Source organism: Penicillium griseofulvum, assembly GCF_001561935.1.
Source record: "Penicillium griseofulvum strain PG3 chromosome Unknown contig_80, whole genome shotgun sequence".
Classification (NCBI taxonomy): domain Eukaryota; kingdom Fungi; phylum Ascomycota; class Eurotiomycetes; order Eurotiales; family Aspergillaceae; genus Penicillium; species Penicillium griseofulvum.
Genome location: NW_024467471.1, coordinates 6,002,650 through 6,023,758, shown reverse-complemented (window position 1 = coordinate 6,023,758; position 21,109 = coordinate 6,002,650). Strand labels below are relative to the sequence as shown.

General features: G+C 50.2%; 5 protein-coding genes across 5 annotated transcripts; 4 read left to right on the top strand and 1 right to left on the bottom strand.

Moving 5' to 3' along the window:
• Positions 1 to 270: 270 nt before the first annotated feature.
• Positions 271 to 4,511, top strand: PGRI_031530 (FMN-dependent dehydrogenase; the record flags this gene model as incomplete). Its single annotated transcript, XM_040790866.1, has 11 exons — positions 271 to 301; positions 347 to 405; positions 454 to 1,606; positions 1,664 to 1,737; positions 2,559 to 2,739; positions 2,792 to 2,904; positions 2,954 to 3,220; positions 3,283 to 3,434; positions 3,521 to 3,766; positions 3,820 to 4,255; positions 4,311 to 4,511. 11 exons carry the CDS (start codon positions 271 to 273, stop codon positions 4,509 to 4,511), a joined length of 2,913 nt encoding a protein of 970 aa, XP_040647819.1.
• Positions 4,512 to 5,123: 612 nt separating this feature from the next.
• Positions 5,124 to 7,001, top strand: PGRI_031520 (fungal specific transcription factor domain-containing protein; the record flags this gene model as incomplete). The annotated part of the gene is made up of 1 exon (XM_040790865.1): positions 5,124 to 7,001. The coding sequence occupies one exon, from the start codon at positions 5,124 to 5,126 to the stop codon at positions 6,999 to 7,001; it is 1,878 nt and encodes a 625-aa protein (XP_040647818.1).
• A 1,139-nt stretch (positions 7,002 to 8,140) lies between these two features.
• On the top strand, positions 8,141 to 9,286 carry PGRI_031510 (Zn(II)2Cys6 transcription factor domain-containing protein; the record flags this gene model as incomplete). The annotated part of the gene is made up of 2 exons (XM_040790864.1): positions 8,141 to 8,291; positions 8,361 to 9,286. 2 exons carry the CDS (start codon positions 8,141 to 8,143, stop codon positions 9,284 to 9,286), a joined length of 1,077 nt encoding a protein of 358 aa, XP_040647817.1.
• A 753-nt stretch (positions 9,287 to 10,039) lies between these two features.
• PGRI_031500 (MDR family MFS transporter) lies at positions 10,040 to 12,051 on the top strand (the record flags this gene model as incomplete). The annotated part of the gene is made up of 4 exons (XM_040790863.1): positions 10,040 to 10,327; positions 10,413 to 10,825; positions 10,930 to 11,660; positions 11,747 to 12,051. The coding sequence occupies 4 exons, from the start codon at positions 10,040 to 10,042 to the stop codon at positions 12,049 to 12,051; spliced, it is 1,737 nt and encodes a 578-aa protein (XP_040647816.1).
• A 673-nt stretch (positions 12,052 to 12,724) lies between these two features.
• PGRI_031490 (Male sterility, NAD-binding) lies at positions 12,725 to 20,660 on the bottom strand (the record flags this gene model as incomplete). The annotated part of the gene is made up of 5 exons (XM_040790862.1): positions 12,725 to 19,449; positions 19,501 to 19,632; positions 19,683 to 19,863; positions 19,923 to 20,399; positions 20,463 to 20,660. 5 exons carry the CDS (start codon positions 20,658 to 20,660, stop codon positions 12,725 to 12,727), a joined length of 7,713 nt encoding a protein of 2,570 aa, XP_040647815.1.
• Positions 20,661 to 21,109: the final 449 nt, after the last annotated feature.

Below are 21,109 nucleotides of genomic sequence, written 5' to 3'. Positions count from 1 at the left end.
ACCGCGGCCAATTCCAACGTGGGGGCATTCGGAAGAGGGGAATTGGACTACTCCAAGGGTTGTATAGTGAGAGCTGTGGAGTATAAACCAATGCCGATGTTGTCCCGCTCTCCCAAAATGGCACGGGAATTTGAAACCCCGAACAACACGGAGAGCACGGAATGTGGGGAAGGGATCTTCATGAAATATCCCCGATCCCACAGAAGATGGAGAAAATGAACATTGAAAAAAGGAACCTCGCCCAAATGCTATTAGACAATTAGAATCAATATGTCGGACGTCATGCTTACGCTGTCGGATAGTAAGTCTCACTGAATCAAATTTGGCCAATTGCTGACCACATCAGTACAACCCCACAGAGTTGAAGGTGACTGCTGGATCGCAATCCATGGCAGTGTTTACGATGTAAGCCCTGAATCCATGCCCGCATGATTGCATCTCTAACATTACCAGGTTAGTGGGTTCTTAAACAGCCATCCCGGGGGGAAAGCAATCATCCTCCGACATGCTGGCACCGATGCAACCCGTGCTTTTGAAGATGTACATCCAGCTGAGCTTCTTGATGAATATTTGACTTCTGATCAAGTATTGGGCAAATTTGAGTCCATGCCTCAGCATCTTAAGCAAGATGCACAGACTGAGCATATTCCCGCTCCTCCTCTGGATACGATTTTGAGTATCGCAGAGATGGAAGGGCTAGCTTTAAGGCGTCTTACCCCCAAGGCTCTTGCATACTACGCATCCGGTACGGATGATGAGATCACAAAATACGCAAATGGAAATATCTTCAAGTCTATTCTCCTTCGACCGAGGGTTTTTGTGGATTGCACCGACTGCTCGCTGTCGACCACTATAATGGGGAACCAGGTCGGACTTCCAATATTCATTGCCCCGGCCGCCATGGCGAAGTTGGCACACCCGTTGGGCGAGATGGGCATTGCTGCAGCTTGTTCTCGTCTCAACGTTCTCCAAATTATAAGCAAGAATGCATCTGTATCTGTGGCTGATATCGTGAGTGCGGGCCCCGATGCGGTGTTTGCCTGGCAGCTTTATGTTCTCAAGGATATCAAAGCAACAGAGCGGACCTTGGCTCAGATAAAGGGAATACCACAAATCAAATTCATTGTCTTGACTCTTGATGCCCCGTTTCCGGGGAAGCGCGAGGCAGATGAGCGTTATAAGGCGGGAGAAGTTGCTGGAGGAGGGCCTGCACAAGTTTGGGGGACAGAATCCGCCCTTACCTGGCGCAAAACGCTGACATGGCTTTCTGCCCAGACCGACCTTCCGATTGTCCTCAAGGGTATTCAAACTCATGAGGATGCGTACATGGCAACTATGTTCCCGGCTGTTAAGGGTATCATTCTCTCCAACCATGGGGGACGGGCATTGGATACGGCCAACACACCCATGCAAGTTTTGTTGGAAATCAGGAAATTTTGCCCTCAAGTATTTGAGCAGCTAGAAGTTCTTATTGATGGGGGAATTAAGAGAGGTACAGATGTTGTCAAGGCGCTGGCTTTGGGTGCAAATGGCGTTGGGCTTGGCCGGGCCGCGCTCTATGGCCTAGCTGTTGGTGGAGAGGACGGCGTTTACAGATCTTTACAGAGTCCGTCATCTCCTTTTTGTTCCATATGGTATTTATGATGCTAATATACTATCATAGTTCTCGCGGATGAGGCAGCGACAGCTATGAGACTCCTCGGTGTCAGCAGTGTGAGGGATCTTCGGCCACAGCATGTGAGTTCCAGCATCGACATTGAATCGAGTGGGCGCAAGTCGAGCCAACAACTGATTGTAAAATTCATAGGTCAACACTTCGATGTTGGATGCTCAGCTTTACGATGGACCCTCTGACTTAGGCACAGTGGAGAATAACTTAATGGCTAAATTATAGACTGATTTGTAACTATTCCTTTTATTATATCCTACAATTGATCAGAAAGCTTTTCTCCTCTTTTTTTTCCCGCTTGCTACAATCTTGCCTTATGTTTGAGTGACAAGACATTTTTACTATTAAACTGCCAATGGAAACCATGAATGCTAGTGTGATCGATTTATGTTCCAACTATCCATACTGATAGGTTCCCACCAGATTCGGCAACTATATGCCATCATTTGTCTATACGGCACTAATTGAATGAACATTTATCATCTTCAAATTGTAGTTACTTATAAAAAAAACATAATATAAAGTCAAGACTAGTGAGTGGCAAAAGGATCAACAGAGATGATTCCAATTCCGGACTTCAAACATGTGTTCGATATTTCCGCCCATAACGAAGGTTTGAATCTCCGTGCGACAATTTGGGACTAGCGTTTAGCTAAAAAAATATTGGGGGCATCCCCGTGGGGATTGAAAGTCTACTTCGCATTATACGAGCATATTCTAGGCATTCGGTACTGTTATAAGAGTCTTCCGATGGCCTGCATTCGTGCACATCCCCGGGCATTAACATCACATCTTCTTTGGAGCTGTGTGTCCATTAAGGATCAATTCTTGTGAATTCTTTTTTCTATCTTTTGCAACCCTGATCACATTTTAACTGGTGGAGAGCCAGTTCATTATTTCCATTATGAGTAAAGTAAAGGAAGAACCTACCCTGAAGGAGGTTGAGAATATGGAATCCATTGAAACATACGCAGCCATCATGGCAGCGCACAAACCGAATCCCCGAGGTCCAGGCTACATCAAGCTATATATCCTATCAGCCGTTATATTCCTGTGTTCAACTATGAACGGTGAGTCTGCCGCGTCAAAATAACCGTGGTCTGACTTTCTAACACAGTATAGGATTTGACAGTTCGTTGATGGGATCTATCAACGCGCTTCCGAACTACATTAGGTATTTTGGCTTGTCGGAGAATGGCAACGCCAGTACTGGCATTGTCTTTGCTATTTTCCAGGTAATAAAATACTAGCTCACATGCTCCCACCTATATTGACTTTTGTTAGGTTGGTCAAATGTGCGGTGCACTATTCATCTGGATGGCCGACTGGTACGGACGAACATGGCACATTTTCTTCGGCTGTCTGGGTGTCTGCGTCGGCACCATTGTCACAGCTTTTGCATCAAATCTCCCTACTTTCATCGCCGGAAGATTTATTCTGTCATTCTTCGCAACATGCGCACATACTGCTGCTCCCCTTTATCTGGTCGAGCTTGCTCCACCGGCTTATCGGGGAACCATCGCAGGAATGTATAACACTTTCTATAATGTGGTATGTAATAGAAACACGCGCAGAATATGGGATATCCTTCGACTAACTTTGGCCTTTGCAAGGGCTCTGTGTTTTCAACATCGGCAGTGTACGCATGCCACAAATACCTTGCCGACCAGGGTGATTTGGATTGGCGAATCCCACTTTGGCTTCAGATGGTATGCCCAGGGCTTGTCTGTCTAGCTATCAAATTTTTCCCTGAATCTCCGCGATGGTATGTCGAAATGTTCCATTGTTGACTTCTTGTCTTGCCTCATTTACCGAAAACATGTGCTAGTGCTAAGCTAACCGTTGCTAAAGGCTCATGTCCCATGATCGACACGACGAGGCGAAGGCAATCATTGCTACGTATCACACAAATGGTGACAGTGACCATCCGCTCGTTTCACTACAGATGAGCCAAATCCTCGCAACTGTCGACCTCGACCATAAAGCTAGTTGGAAAGACCTGCTGGATCTCCGGGTGCTTGTTGAGTCCCGTTCTAGCCGTTACAGACTCATGCTCAACATTGCCTTCTCTTGGTTCGGCCAATTCAGTGGAAATAAGTACGTTAAAAGTCCTGGATACTGGCTTTCCGGATATCTAACAATATGGCCAGTATCGTATCCTATTACCTGCCCATCATGCTCAGTGGCATTGGCATCACAGACACCAACATGAAATTGATTCTCAACATCGTGTATTCGGTCGTTGGGTGGGTTGCTTCCATCTTAGGATCACGTCTACACGATGTTGTCGGACGTCGCAAGATGCTTATTACAACCACGGCCGGTATGGCAATTTGTCTGGCAATCGTAGCAGCGTGCTCCGCCGGCTACACTGAGTATGGCAACACGACGGCATCGACCGTTAGCATTGTCTTCATCTTCCTCTTTGGTTCAATCTTTGCTTGCGGCTATACCCCAATGCAGCCTATATATCCCGCTGAAGTTGTGAGCAACAAAATGCGAGCCAAGGCCATGGGCACATTCAAATTGACGGCCGGAGCCGCTGGGTTTCTCAATACCTTTGTTGGTCCTATTGCGCTATCAAGTGTAAGACAAGTCCTCGCACCCTTCCTTTACACCGCACTACTAATCTATTATCTAGATTGGGTACTGGTTCTATGTGTTCTTTGTGTTCTGGGATACTTTTGAGTTGAGCTTTATATACTTCTTCTTTGTCGAGACCAAGGGTATCACACTCGAGGAGCTGGACATCATATTTGAGGCAAAGAACCCACGAAAGGCCAGTGTTGAAGCTGCAAAGGCTAGAAAGCGAATCATTGTGGCGGGAAGAACTGAAGTATGAATTGATGCTCTGTAAATATATATTTTGCGGTCTTTCTTCCAAATATATGCCAAGTTTGGTATTATAGTTATCTTGGGTATGGTTTAATCAAGGAGATTTTTAGCTGTTCCTAATATATGTTATGAAGTTACCTGAAACTTGAAATCCCACGTGGAGTTGTAGGTAGAGTTGGGGTTAAGAGGTCTTGCATCAACCCCGAGGATCGGCTTCCGGAAAAACCTGCCACAATGTTTATTCCCCACAAAACTTCCCCATCTTCTCATCCGCTTTGCCAATACGGCAATATGCCCCTGAGCAAAGATTACGACAGTCCTGACAGAATGGGATCCCCTGTTCCATTATGTTCCACACGTTTGAAACCCAACACCCGGGAGAATCTGCGACTCCAAGACTCCAACCACCGCGCAGGGTGAACAGGTCATGTTCAGAATGTACCCGCCGAAAGGTGAAATGCGACGGGGGAAATCCTTGTACAAGTTGCCAGTACTACCAGATATCCGAAGCTTGCGCCTATAGACAACGGACCAGGCGTCAGGCAACGAGCAGGAGGTATGTGATGCTAATCCATGCAAAGTGTTTCTCTTGGGGTTCAATAAATCATGTTGCTGATACATGCATCTCGCTTCTTACAGCGCCTATGAGAAAGCCACAGATACTCTACGTCGTCAGGATAGAGTTCTTCGACTGCTTTTTCCTAATTTCTCCTTGGACGAATTGGTTGAAAAGGATCGATCGGAACTCATTCTGCTATTGTCGCGCGACTCAGCAGAAGACGGACCCTCGGATCACCATAGTGACGCGCTCCCTGTCGATAGATCATCCGCTATTTCCGGCCGACTTGAAGATCCGCATGACTCACCGGAGGAGTCTGATAGGGGAGAATCGGGAGAGGAAAGGTGCTGGGACGAGTCTGCGCACAACCCCGCCACCATTGCGGCTAGCGACGATATCAATGCAATCAGTCTGGCGGGCGACCGACATCGCCGCTCATATCTGGGAATATGCTCCGTGAGTGCTGTTTTGCGGGCGTTGTTTCGACTTTGCCCTGCCGCGAAAGACCGCATTGTGGAACAATCGAAGATTTTGCCCGGCATCCAACAAGAGCTTAATAGGCCCTCTATTTTGAATCCGCATATTGGGTTTCCGGTGCCGCCTGATTCTATACGAGAGCTGCGTTACATTGGATTTTACTTCGAGAATATTCATGCCGTAACACCTTTCTTGCATGAGGAATCCTTTCGGGCGACCTTCGCTGCTGGCGATCGCCAGACCCCGGCATGGTTGGGTCTCTGCAATATGGTGCTCACAATGGGTTCCATTGCTTCGGGAAGTGACACTGCTCACATATACTATTACGATCGAGCCCGGTCCTACATTGACCTGGACTCACTTGGATCTGGTAACTTGGAAACTTTGCAAGCTCTATGCCTGCTGGGCGGGTACTATCTGCATTACCGAAACTCCCCCAACATGGCATACGCGATTCTCGGTGCTTCCCAACGGCTGGCCATAGCATTGGGGCTACATAGAGAGTCCCCGACACGTGTCGATCACCAGGATCCTGATGTTGCCCAACGCCACGCCGTTCGGCTCGAAAGTAGACGGCGTACTTGGTGGAGTCTGTACTGCCTTGACACATGGGCTAGTATGACACTAGGTCGTCCTACGTGTGGACGCTGGGATAGTACCACGATGAACACGTCATTGCCCACTCCTCTTGATTCCGACGATCATTTTGCGGCCTCTTTGAGAGCTAGCACCCAGTTCTGCCATATTAGCAACCGTCTCCAGCATCGTTTCGCCCAAACCACCAGGATTAGTATATCGGAAGCTCAAAGCCTTGATCACGAACTTCAAGAGTGGTATCGGTCACTATCCCCCATTCTCAAGGAGACCATGAATACGCCACCTCGCATAACCATGGCGCGCGAGTTCCTACGCAATAGATATCATAACGTGCGTCTAATGCTGTCCCGGTGCTTTCTTCTCTACAAGGCGTATGGAGATCCTGAAAGACACTGCATGGGTCAAGCAGAAGAGCAGATGGCCGACCTCTGCCGTGCAACAGCTGCGGAGGCTATCGATGCGATTGCGCTTCATTGGGTTCCCAATCGAACGCAGGTCTGGAACTCTGCTTGGTATCTGTTCCAAGCTTGCATGGTTCCCCTCCTTTCTATTGCTATGGCTGCATCCTTCAACGGAGCACTTGGTTCCAACGACGTCATATCCTCGTATTCAAGCTTAAACAAAGCGCTTGAAATCTTTGCAGAAATGAGACCTTGGATGCGGGCGTCTGACTGTGCTGCAGACATCGTGGCTGTCCTATTTCAGGCAGTTTCTCAGGGTGCCGAGGGGACCGAGCGTACGCCGTCGGTGATTGACGGAGGGTCTCATCTGTTCGGTTGGGACGATGAAATTTTGACGGATATGGACTGGAGCATGATTTTCAGTGACGAGAACATATCGCAAAGCTTATTTTCATTGACATGAGCTCTACCTGAACCAAGACGGTTGAAAACACTATATTGTCATGCTCTTGGTAAGTGACTGCCGTAGGGTGCAGTTGTTTCTATCCATGGATAAAGTATTTCACAAGCGAGTGCCCCACAATTGTTATTGTATTGTTTGACGGCGGAGCGAAGGCGGAGCCTTTGCGGCCTTATCTACCTCCCTCCAAACCCTCCCATGGGGTATAGGACGTGCTAAGCTTCGAAATTATGTACACGGAGTGTATAGTAGGCAACCAAGTCTTTGTGATTGGGTTGGTAAGCTACCCCTATCTGACCTGTGAAATGGGGACCTCGGGAAAATAGCATCATGTGTTGCCTAGCGGTAAAAACCGCCCTTCGTGATGAAGGCCGTAGCCTACAGAATTGACGTCCCTCAGAACTACAGAATTTTCGTCTCCGAGGATAGGATAATCGATTGGCCCACTATTCTTCATCCCTACTGAAGGAATGCCAGTGGCGTTCTACTATTACGCCACCCTGCGGGCCGGGTGGCCCATGAGCACTCGCTATACTCTGATTTATGCTCAAGGCCCATAGGGGTCCGGGGCCGCCCCCGATCCCGCGTAATCTCTCGCTTAGGGGCTGCGTGGCTATACCCTTTTAGTGGGCAGTGGCATGGTTGTGAACGATCTAAAATCTGACTGTACGGCGTATTTATGGTCCGTTGATCCTGTACCCCGCACTTACCCTCCCGCACTTACACTCTTAGCTCTATACGTTGGACTTTGACAGCGGCATGGAGTCGGGTTGACCCGCAGTACACCAATGATCAACACGGAGGCAAACTTACGACTGCAGTCATTGTTACATTGAGAATCCTCGTGGCGCAAGCTGGCCTATGCGGGCCAAGTGGAACTAAACTGACACAAGCAATTTACCATCCTTGTCAGTAATAGGCCCGCGGAAACAGGGAGGAGAATTGGCTTTTTTCGTTCACAATATCTAAACAAGCCTCAAGATTAAACGAGAAAAATGGATTCAATTGGGGGCCAATCTGGGTCTAAATTTGGTCGGAAGGGATCCACTTCCTGAATCGCGTTAGGCATCCCATCTGCCCTTCCCGTCACTATTTAGTTATGTTTATGAACAAATATGCTCCTATGCTCCTTCACCAGCAAAATGTTCCCAGAACGATACTCATGCGATCGTTGCCGCCAGCAAAAGGTCCGATGCCTTAAGAACTGGGAACTATCAACGGCCGTTAGCGGCCGCAACCATCTTACCCCATGCGAGCGATGTATAAAGGCGGACGTACCATGTGTGTACAGCTGTATGTCATGTGTCTCCCTTGCACATTATGTATTTTTGTTCTTGGACTGATCAATCGCGTCGTTCACAGCGAGACCGAAAGGCAGACGAGAAAAGGGGAAAGACGTCCTATCCCCAAGAGGAAATCCACATCTCAGTCAGCATCTCTCAAGCGTGCTCTCAGGTAGCGATGTTGCATATGATCTCAACGACCTGATGATGCCGTCGCTTGACACGACCATGGGCTGCATGGACGATGGCGACCCACACAGCTGGATCAACAACAATGACCTCACATATAATACAGAGAGTTACGACAGGACCCAAGAGGGCCCAGGGACCAACCCAACACTCTCTCGGGATGAAGGCAAAGAGACCTTGACAGGGCAGCTGATGAAACTGAGCAACCGGGCCATGGGCGCCACACGAGAACTTGAATGCGCAGTCATTACTACGTCTTTAACAGTAAACTCCCCTGTAGTGAATGAAGCATTCGAGGCCGCGAATGCTTTAGTGCACATCATCAACAGTATCCCTCCGGTGAACTGCCCATATGGCTCCTCGCAACCTTTGTCCCGCGATGGAAACGAGCGACAACTGCCTACCGAACACAGTACAATTTTTCTAGCTCTGGCGTCTTATCAGCACGTCCTAGCCCTCTTCCACGCAGTTTGTGACTTTATTAAGAGATCCTTGGGGTGCATAGCTCAAGGGACCGAGCTGCAACAACAAACTTTGCACGGCGCTGGGTCGTCCTCTGCGCAGTTCATCATGGTTCTGCAGCTCATCATGCACCTACTCAACCGCATAGGTCGCAGCCTTCGAATGGGAAACCGAGAGAATACTAACCAACACGATTTGAGGTTTGGGCCTGGTGGCGGTGGAGATGGCAGCAGCTTAGAAAGTATTGTGGGCTCTGCTCAGGTCATGCTCAAAACCCTACCTGATGAGCACGTCAAGCTTAGCGAGGTCATTCAGGAACTTCAGGCTTGCATAGAGGAAAGAGTTTATGTCTAGTGTTAGAATCTACGATGTAGATGAGAATGAGATCATGAAGCACAATATTTGTATTGCAGCTGTGTAGCAATTTATTCGGAGGTGACGTTGCCTGCAGAAACCACTTGAAGAAAGTGATAATGAATAGCAATATTTTCGATCCGGGTTCGACGAAAAGGTTTGATCATTTGATTGTTGATCAGGCGTAGGCTGCAAATTAGATTCATCAGCCTTTCTGATTCATAGAGAATATTTGGCAGCGAGGATACGTATGGAGTAGAATTGGCTGATCTAGAAGATCAAGGTCCAATTGGACGGGAACTAGCAGTAGATGGAAACCTTGGAATCCACCATGAGGTCCACCATGAGGTCCACCGTTAGGCCCACCGGCCCCCTCCTTTTGCGTCTTTCCATTGTAGCCAAGGAATTGGGGGAATAAAAAAAATAAGACGCGTGTCGAGAACTGCCGGAAATAATTACTGAAGGAATAGACACTGCAGGCACTATATGAGCGGAATTAACGGGATTAACAAATTGACGGACTTAACGGAATTAACGGCCGTAGGCAAAAGCTGCAATTGATATTTGGGCATGTACCATACCAAGCCCCTATAATGCTTGTTACCAAAATAACTGGACCCTCGCGAATAAGGGTCTCATAGCTATTATCTCCGTAAATTTGAATAGCCCATAATTTATAAAGCTTACTCCGTAGTAACCTTAACCTTAAAGCGTCAAGCGGAGTCTCATATCAAGAGCAATTAATGTACAAACATGTCTACAACACTTCCACCTACCTTACCAGACAGCAACGGCAACAGCAATCTCGAAGCAATGGGAGAGAAATTGCATAATCTCGAGCCCGAAAAAGATAAGGAGACAGATGAGTCTAACAAGCCGTCCACGACATCCTCATCTATCAATGGTGCAGACGATGGTCCTGCTACTGAAGAAAAAGCTGTGGTTGAGCCAAAACCGGTGATGGAATATCCAAAAGGCATCGAAGCCTTGTTCATCATGGTTGCACTCGTGCTCAGTATCACCCTTTGTTCTCTGGATCAGGTGAGTTCTACTCCAAGTTTCTCGTAGAGTCGTCTTTTGCCAATGCAATATATGACACGGCAGTAAGCTGATACTCTCAATTTAGACCATTGTTGCAACGGCTATTCCAAAAATTACCGATCAATTCCATAGCCTCGACGATATCTCGTGGTACGGCTCAGCTTATTTCATGACACTCGGAGCCTTCCAGTCAACCTGGGGCAAAGTGTATAAATACTTCCCCCTCAAGGCTAGTTTCCTAGTGGCCATCTTCATCTTTGAACTTGGGAGTTTGATCGCCGCTGTCGCCCCAAACTCAACGACTCTGATTGTTGGACGTGCCATCTCCGGTCTCGGTGCCTCAGGTATCGCGCCTGGAGTATACACGATTTCTGCATTTGCTGCTGAGCCCACCAAAAGAGCTACCTACACGGGAGTTATTGGTGTGTCATATGGTGTCGCCGCTGTCTGCGGACCTCTCATTGGTGGAGGGCTTACAAAAGGGGCATCCTGGAGGTGGTGAGTCAAATCTCTACTGCTTTATTTTTGTTACGAAACTTGGGACTATTTCCTGTTGTCAAATCCTGTCATGACTGGGACTGACCTGATTTGAACAACTATAGGTGCTTCTATATCAATCTTCCAGTCGGTGGTTTGGCCGCTTTCGTCATCCTGCTCACCTTCAAGACCCCTGCAGCCGCTAAAGTGGTCCAGGCTACGATGAAGGAAAAGCTTCTAAACACGGACCCTATTGCAACAGTGCTTACAATGGGTGCGCTGGCCTGCTTGCTTCTAGCTCTCCAGTACGGTGGTGTATCCCATGCGTGGAATTCTAGCGTTGTTATCGGTTTGCTCGTCGGCTTCGTTGTTATAGTTATTGCACTTATAATCGCAGAAATATGGCAAGGAGAACGCGCCATGCTGACGCCACGCATTATGGCCAAAAGGACCGTCTGGGCCAGCAGCGTATGGGGCTTCTTCTTCGCTGGTGCGTATTTTGTCACGCTCTATTACCTGCCCATTTATTTCCAAAGCGTCGACAACGTCAGTCCGATTGGCTCCGGTGTGCGTAATATTCCTCTCATCATCATGTTCGGCATTGCCACATACGGCTCAGGCAGAGCCATCACGAAGACAGGTATTGCAACTCCTTATATGGTGGTTGCCTCTGTGATTGTTACCATCGCCTCTGGTCTACTGTATACCCTCGACGTTGGGACCTCGACAGGAAAATGGGTTGGGTATCAGATCTTGGCCGGCTTCGGATACGGTCTCGCCCTCCAAGTCCCCGTCGTCGTTGCGCAGGCTTTTGCTGAGCCAAGTGACATAGCCCCTACAACCGCGATTATCATCTGTAAGTCCCCTTTGCCCTGTCCTAGGATTTCGTCAATTTTCTTTGTTTCCTTGTATCCCAATGCTAATTGTATTCCTCGTACACAGTCGCTCGTTCTGTCGGCGGCACACTTTTGCTCTCGGCCGCGCAATCCGGCTTCGTCAACCAGATCGTGCGCAAGCTTGCCGACACCGCACCAAGCGTCGATCCCGCCCTAGTCACTAGTACCGGTGCCACTGATGTACATCGGCTATTTTCCGGGGCCGAGCTGGACGGTGTTATCCATGCCTACGCATGGGGTATCAAGGTCGTTTTCGCAATTACCATTGCAGCCTGCGGCCTCACTGTCCCCTTCAGCTTGTGCAACAAATGGACCAATGTTAACGCGAAGAAGAAGGCCAGTGCTGCTTAAACCTTCTGTTCAAACGATTATGTCAACGGGGTAAGAGCCGTTTGCTTGTTATGGAAATTGTTCATCATGTACGATAATTCGGAGCTTAGAGAGACGGCGGAATGGAGGAATGCATTGAAGGAGGGATTCGATGGTATTCAAGGCTGGCTATTTAATGCACTGAAGTAGGACTAGTGTTCCACAAAAATTATTCTTTGAGTGAGATCGTTGCCAAACCTTCAGGTGCAATGATAAGATAAAAACATTGCTTTAGTGTACAGTGACTTTCAGCATGTTTGAGTCACTAACCTTGGTGGCCTGCAACAACTGCATGTTTATACCTTGCGCAGTGATGCTATTCTGTAGGCTCTTAGATTCTTTCAGTGCAAAGTTCAAGAAATCTGGCGATAAGGCAACCTTTGATATCTTTTTTTTTGCCTACGTTATACTTTTTTCAAGACTACTTTCTTAACACAAGCCAATTTAATTGATTGCGTGAGTATATAAAAAATCTATTACCTACGTTACCTATCGAAAGTTTAATGCACTGATTCCTGCCTAGGGCAGAAATGGAGACAAATCAATTTCGCTGTTTGTTCTCCTCTTCTTTTTTCCCCTCGCCCGTCCATCATTTATCAATAACAATCAATACGCTGCATATCACATCAGGGTCCACTGTATCTGCATTCTAAGACTATGACTTGCCCCCCTTACGCAACACAGGCGACACAAATACTTCATTGCCAGTCCAGGTGGCCTCCACACCCGGCGGCATGCCCAAAGCCTTGGCCTTCTGCATCCAATCGCGTACTGGTAGGACGTTGACCTTGGTACCGAGCCTGTCGTTGTACATGCTCGCGAGATCTGATAGCACATATCTGTTTTCGCTGCAGTAATTGTGCACGGCAAACGGTTCGCAGGGGTCATGAGCATATGCCTTGGCCAGAAATTCGGGCACCACGTCGCTGACATCGATGATGTCAAGCTCTCCCTGCCATTGCTTAGGGTCAAGCGCCGGTACGGCCCGCATCTTGGTGCAGTATTTGTCTAGGGCCACCAAGGGAATCTCTTCGGGCGCATCAGGCCCCATGATGTTGGGGAAGCGGTGCACAACGGCCGGAAGTCCCTCCGCTTTCTCCAACAGTATCTCGCCCATCCATTTACTGGCAGCATAACCGATGGCGTTTTTCAGCAGCGAATCGGCATCAGCTGGCGGCCAAAAGCTGGATGGCAGCACCTCAGCTAGCTCGTTGGTATCCTTTTGAAGCATGGCCACCGAGGACGACGAGACAAAGTGTACGGGGACGCTGCGTGGCGTAGCCATAGCTAGTAGATATTGTGTTGAGACGACATTAGCAGCCCGCATCATTTCATACGACTTGAGATGGGCGACATCCGCCCCCACATGGATGATCAGGTCTGCTGTTTGGCAGAGGCGCTTGAAGTCATCAGTGGAGAGGCCCAGCATCGGCTTGACCAGGTCGCCTTTGTACTCGCGGATCTTTGCGTCCTTGACGCGCAGAGGACGTGAGCGGAGGCAAAGACAGTGCACCTCTGCAATGTTGCTGTCTGCCACGAGGTTGCGTAGCATGTGCGTACCCAGGAACCCTGTGCATCCCGTGAGGACCACACGTCGTCCGCTGCTCCGAGGATCGTCCTTGACCAAGTCTGCACCTGCCGGAATGAGAGAAGGTATCCCGTCGATGAGCCCAGCCACTTCCTTCTTCCAATCCATTTCTGGATCGTCATGAGTCTTAGTAGCTGTCTGCGACTCTGCCTGGGACCCTGTACGAAGATTTCGCCATCCTACTAGTGCGTCTTCGCATACTCGTGATAGAGTGTGGTTGGTTGACATAAGCTTCAACACAGGCACGTCAACACCCAGCTCTTTCAGGAACCAGTCGCGAATGCGAACCGAAACGAGCGAGTCAACTCCATGATCGGCCACGGGCATGTCAACGTCTATCTGGGCGGGGTCAAGCTGGAGCATGCTGCCGAGGGACTGCGAAAAGCACTTTACCAAGATTGCTAGACCTTCCTTTGGATCCTCGGTTGTCGCCAGCTGAGCCTCAACCTTAATGTTCCCATCAGGTTGTTTCTGACTGGTGTCCTCTTCTTGCGCGCCTTCCTGCAGAAGATAGCATGACAACCGAGGGTCTTCGTGCCACGCCTCGGTAAACACCTTCCTTATACCAGTGATGAGCTCGGATGGCAGGTCTGAGTCAGGGCGTCCGCACTCAATGCCTTTGGCTAGCATATCGTGCAAATCTGTCTCGCCTTGTCTATCTAACTGTGGTAGGAGAGACTTCTCAATAGCAGCATTCCGCTTCTTGTCTGAACGGTAAATGTAGCCCAGTCCGGTGAGGAGCCCAATGACGACAACGGAGCCCGCCAGTCCACGTCCCCGCCGACGTCGCACGAGACTTGCCATATAATGGTTTGCCGCACTATACGCGGACTGGCCGATGTTTCCAACAATTGATGTTGCAGAAGAAAGTCCTATGAAGAAGTCCAACGCCTCATCTTCACCAAAGAGCTCGTCAAGATTGCGAGTTCCGGCAACCTTCGGCGCTAGCACCGCCTCGAAGTCATCCCAAGACGTCTCGAGGAAGGCGCGGTCCCGAAGCACCATGGCACCGTTGATAATACCTCCAATTGGCGGCATACTGGACTTGATCTCGGTATATGCTGCTCTTAGGCCTTCCTTGTTCGTAATGTCCACTGGCACAACGCGCAACACGGCTCCATTTTTCGACATGAGTTCGAACACTCCGGCCGGAACATCGGGATGCCGGCTGGTCAACACGACGTTTCGAGCCCCGTTATCTACCATCCATATAGCAATGGAGATCCCAAGGTCTCCCGTCATGCCGAAAAGAATGTACGTCTTGTCGGCGGCGAACATGCCCTTCTGCTTGACAGGGCTAGTCTCAGCAGGTATTTTATCGGCAGTGTGTTGTTCCGCCACCGCCGTAGCTGTATCCGGAGGCGCAAGATCGGTCAACTGGGTGACTTGGCCATTCTTCGTTGTGGACTGACGATTGATCCTATCTAGAGGCAGAACCCTGGGAATATAGAGGGCGCCATCTCTAAGTGCGAGATGGGGTTCGTGAGTCCAGAGGATTTCGCTTGGATTAGGCTGATTCATTCCAGTGAGTCTGAGAAGAAGGGTAGCCAGCAGAGATGGTTCAAGCGATGTTGGGTCGTCGACGTCGAGGAATTGAAGCCGCAAATCACTACGTTCAGCCAGCAGCGTGCGCCCCAACCCCACCGTCACATTGGCCAGTGGATTCTTGCCCGAGGCCGCCCCTGAGGTTACCCACAAAACAGCACTGGCGTTACGGAAGAGAGTCTGCATAGCTTCGAATCTGGCCACAGTCATTTCACTGAAGACAGGACTATCCAGGTCGCAAAGGCAGAGCACGACTGCTCCGATGGGACAATTGATATCCTCCAGGCCTTCAATATCACACTGCAGAACACCCTCGATTGAAGCAAGGAGGCCCTGCGATTTGGATGCAAGTTCCGACGTCACGTCGCTGACGACCAAAACACTGTCGAGTGGCCGGCCTGCGGGACGTGAGGCAACAGAAAGCGGCTCCCGAAGCTCCTGGAAGGTCTCGTCTGTTGCCTGGGATATGATAACGGAACAGAAGGAAGGCGTTGAGCTTGTGTCGACGCCTGAAAATCCCGTTTCTTTAAGCAAATTGTCCCATTCATCGAGACTGAGTGTGGGTGCCCAGACGCGGCCTTCGTCAATGCCCAGGAACCACCCAGGAAGCGTGCCCATGATTAGTTGTATAGGAAGATGATTAGTTGTGATCTCTAGCAACACCAAATAACCGCCTGGTCGAAGCAGGCGACGACAGTTGCTGACCGTTTCTTTTAAGCTTCGTGTCGCGTGCAGAGCGTTGGAGGCTATAACCATGTCATGCGCCCCCTCCTCGAATCCTTGGTCCAATGGATCTTTCTCAATATTCAGCAGCTTGAACGACATTTTGGCGGTATGCTGGCTGAACTTTGCCTTTGCAGGTTCAAAGAAGCCGGCTGAGATGTCAGTATACATGTAAGATGCATATTGATCACCCACAGCCGAAAGCACAGCTTGAGTGGTACCGCCCGTTCCAGCTCCAACCTCGAGCACCTTCATACGCGGGTATTGATGCGCGAGTTGCTTGACTAAGGGCCCTAAATCAAGGTTGCCGTCGGCAAAGCCAACTCCTTCCACATACAAGCGGTCGAGCATGTCGTCCTTCAAAAGAACCTGAAGGGCAGGCATAATTCCACGAGCAATGGCTGCCAAGTTTTTCCCCACGGCATGCAGTATGAGCATATCGTTGTTTCCCGCTGCAATATAGGGAGCGCACCATTCCTGCACATCTTCCAGTGTGTCGTTCGCCCACTCTGCCTCAATATCGGGAACCTTGCCTGCTTCAATTTGGGGAAATAGGTGGTCCCTGACCCACTTCATCATGTGCCGCCGATGTTTGCCCATGACTAACAGCTCGGAAGGCTTGATTTGACTGCGAAGCCTTCGCAGGTAGAAATGGGCCGTGCGCACCAGAAGCTTCCGCAACACTTCATCTTCAGGAGAGAACTTGGTCTTGAGGCTGGGCTCAATTCCGTAAGCCGCATCCCGCACCCATGTTTCGCTTGCATAGAGCCGGCGGTCCCGGCTCTGGTTCAAGGGGGTCCACTGGACTCCACGCATTTGAACTTGGACAGTCTCATCGCTTGCGTTGAAAAGGTCAACATCACCCGTCAGTCCCTTTTCTGCCGATGAAATTAGGCGGCTGTCAGCCATAAGTAAATCTGGAGAGGCGGCTGTCATGTTGATACGGACACAATCGATGCCCGTGGGAAGATATACCGCCCCAAGTCTTCCATCTTCTGGGTACGAAAAGGCGGCAAGTATGCCTTGAATGGTGGTATCAAGGACTGCAGGGTGCACAGATGGACGGACTGAACTGGATTCAGGAGGGTTTGGTACAGATACCACGGCATGGTTGAGGTGGCGATCTACCGAGGTAGCTCTGAAAGCACCGGAATAGTTGTAACCCACTTTGGACAGATGTGAGTAAAATTGGTCCATATCTAAAGTGTTCATGGGAAGCAGAGGCCTATCCCGGCTGGACAGGGCCTCAGGAGGGCCCAGCAAAAGTCGCACGCTACCGCTGAAATGTGCGGTGAGTCCGTTCACAGGGCCGTCCAGCTTGGTCCCGTCGATATCCCCGCTGTAGCAGGCCACTTCGGCGGTAATGCAGCTGTCAGTCTGGCTCGTAACGCGTATGGTGAAGAGAACTTCCAGGCCCGAAGAATCTTCCAACATGCCCATGGTGCGCACAATCTCAATATCGTGTAGCTCGACTAGCTGCAGTGTTTGCTGGTCATTGACGAGGCGCACGGCAGCCTCGTACGCCATTGTCACATATCCCGTTGCCGGGAAAAGGACCTGGCCCTGTATAACATGGCCATTCACCCATGGGAGCTCGCTCAGCTTGAAGACCTGGCGCCAGTGAACCTCCCGCCTACCGTCCTCGCCCAGTGTGGTCGGACGGCCGAGCAGCTCGTGTAGACGCTGGCCATTGCGGAAGAGGCGAGATGCTCTCGACTCACGCCAGACAAGGCTATCATGATCCCAGGGATAGGTTGGCAGGCCCTTGAGAATGCTGGGCTTCTTAGGGCCAGTTAGTGGCAAAGCCCGTTGCATACCGTCGAAGGTAATTAGAGGGCGTGATGACGGGAAGGACGTCCATATCAGTCCCAAGCTATCGGAAAAAGCTTCAACCGCACCCTGTCCGCGATTAAGGACACCACAATACGGGAAATTCAGGCCAGTCAACGACTTGATCACCTCGGAGGCTGGTCCCTTCAGAGCTGGATGTGGTCCTACCTCGAGTGCGAGGTCTAAGACGGAGGATTCCTCAGACAAGGCTCGGCTCACTGCCTGTGAGAATTGCACCGTGTTGGTCAGGTTATCGACCCAGTACTGTCCCTCGAGCAGTTCCATGCTTTGCTCGCTGTTGAAGGAGCGACTGCGGCCATTCGGTCCCCAAACACTAGAATACCACTGGCACTTTTTGGACCCCTTCAGGGCCTTGACTCCACAGTTGCGCAGCGACTCAAGGTAAGGCTCGGCACATGGCAGCATGTGGTGAGAATGATATGCTGTGTCCACCGCCAGCATGCGAGCAAATATTTTGTCTTGATCTAACCGCACCTTAGCCTCGTCAATAAGAATGGCATCTCCAGCCAGTGTGCAGCTTGTCGGGGAGTTGCTAGCGGCCACCCTGAGATTCGCGCCATATTCGTTGCAGAATGCCGACGCTGCTTCTAAGCCCATACCCACAGCCATCATCTTGCCACGCTTGCCGTCTAATCCCTGCGCCAGGCCGGAATGTAATCCTCTATAGTAGGCAACACGAATAGCATCCCGAGCATCAAGGTACCCTGCGGCATAGGCAGCTGCGATTTCTCCAGATGAGTGGCCAACAACAGCCGCAAAGTCAACACCGGCCGCGTGGAGGACATCCACTAGAGCGATCTGGATGGCAGTGCAGATTGGCTGGGAGATGACAGCTATGCCGACGCGGGATGTCTCCTTGGGCGCAGAAAGTTCGTCGATCAGGGTCCAGTCAGGTCGATCGCTGTCAGGAAGCGCGTCGAGGCTCTGCTGCAGCCGGTCCATAGTCTTGCGGAAAACAGATGATGACTCGTAGAGCTCCTTGCCCATGGTGGCCCACTGAGCACCTTGCCCAGTAAAGACACCGAGGATGCGAGGCGGCAGGGCCTTTGGAATTGCTGGGGTTCGTACGGTCTTCTTGAGCGCTTCTGCGCGGGCTTCAAGCTTCTCAGCAAGCTGTTCAGCAGATATAGCGGAAAAGGAAGCCCGGAAGAGGAATTCAGCCCTCTGAAACAGAGTGCGGGCAAGTCGACCAAGATCCGTATTAGGATGCTCCCGTAGGTAGCCGGCCAGCGCTGTAGCTTTTGCTGCCAGTGCCTGAGCCGAGTTGGCAGACAGGACTATGAGTCCACCTGGATGCGACTTGCACATATAGCGGTCGTAGGCTCCATCCCAACTCTCAATGATAGCGTGGGAATTAGTCCCGCCAAAGCCGAAACTATTCACACTCACACGGCGCGGCTCACCGTAGGCAAGGGTGGGCCAGGGTGTCAAATCTGTCGGAACGCAGAGGTTCTTATAGAATGGCCGAATCTTTGGATTTAGCTCTTGGAAATGGAGGTTACCTGGAATCTGGCCGTTTTGAACTGCCAATGACGCTTTGAGCACTCCAGCCAGGCCTGCAGTGCCCTCGGTGTGGCCAATAACGGTTTTGATCGAACCAACAAAGAGCTGGCCATCGTTCTGGCCTCTGTTTGGAGGGAAAAAAGTGTCATGTATAGCCCGTGCCTCGATAGCTAGCGCACATCAGCATCGTAGTCCATCGGCCATGCAGATTATATACTTACGATCACCTGCCGGCGTGCCAGTGCCATGGGCCTCAAAGTAATGGGGGCGATCGCGTACCGGGTCCAGCCCGCACCTCATGTATGTGTCTCGAATAAGTTGAGACTGTGACTCTGCACTAGGCATTGTAATACCTATATCACGGTTATTACAGTTGATAATGGAAAGACCATGGCAAACAAACCTGGCGTCCGACCATCCGAGTTCACACCGGTTTCGCGGATGATACACTCGATGTCATCACCGTCAGCAATGGCTTGGCTAAGAGTTTTGAGAATAACAGAGGCGAACCCCTCTCCTCGTGTATATCCATCAGCAGAGGAATCCCACATGTAAGATCGCCCGTTGGGAGACAACATGTTTAACTTGTATGCACTTGTCAGCTTAAACTACAACGATGTGCTCATTTCATAGCAGAACATACATTTGAATAAGCGATGAAAAGCTCAGGCCCAAGAATGAGATTTGCTCCAGCTGCAACGGCCATATTTATCTCTCCACTTCGAAGGGAAAGGACTGCTTGGTGCAAGGCCACGAGTGACGACGAACAAGCCGTATCGCACGCAACCGACGGGCCTCTCCAGTCAAAAAAGTACGATAGACGGTTAGCTAGGATTGCCATGGAACCACCAGTTGCGTAGTATTGCGGTAGGCTGTCGAAGCCACGCATGGAAACAAACTGGTAGTCGAAGCACGTCGCTCCGACGAAAACGCCAGTAGATGATCCTTGAAGCTGAGGGATTGAGTATCCTGCCGATTCCACGCCTTCATAAACAGTCTCAAGAAGACACCGCTGCTGGGGGTCCATCGCTTCGACCTCCTTGGGGCTGATATTAAAGAAATCGCGGTCGAAGAGTCGCGGTTCATCTTGTAAAAGATAGGCATACTTTGTATTCGTGCTCTGTTCGTACATTAGTTACCCTCGGTTCAAATATAAAATTTGGAATGACCAAAGCTGACATACTCCATGGTGCTGGCTGTTTTTGTTATAAAACGCCTCGGTATCGAACCGACTGGGCGGGATTTCTCGCACTAGATCTGTTGGGTTCTTGAGGAGCCCCCAAAGCTTCGATGGGGAATTAGCACCACCTGGAAAGCGGCAAGAACTTCCCACTACCGCAATAGGCTCCCGTAGCGGTGTGATGTTAGATACGCTCCCCATGATCAAAGTTGTGTTGAATCAATCAATTGGACTGGGAAAAATGGTTGGCAACTTGCATTAGCTTGTATGGAAATTCAAATGGAGGATCCAAGCTTTGTGCATTCCGGATGTGACCGTGGTTAAGTCTAGCTGCGTCAGGGATACCATATGGACACGGACACACGTGGCTGTCAGCTGCCGACCCGTTTTTTCGGTTTGCACAAGATCATACCAAAGGCCGATCCACTTTGTTGATCCGTGGGTTCGGTAAGCTTTGTGGGTCGGCGGTCCGCTCCGGTCCGATCGGTGCTGGAGCCAATCGGACAGGCGACTAAGACTCAACCTCCGATATCCCGATCCGTCTACCGACTCAGATCCGAGCAACATTATCAATATGAACGCGGAGTTTATTCCCCCAGCTTCAATAGCTTCGTCCGAGATTTTGAGCGATCATTCATAGAAACCTACCT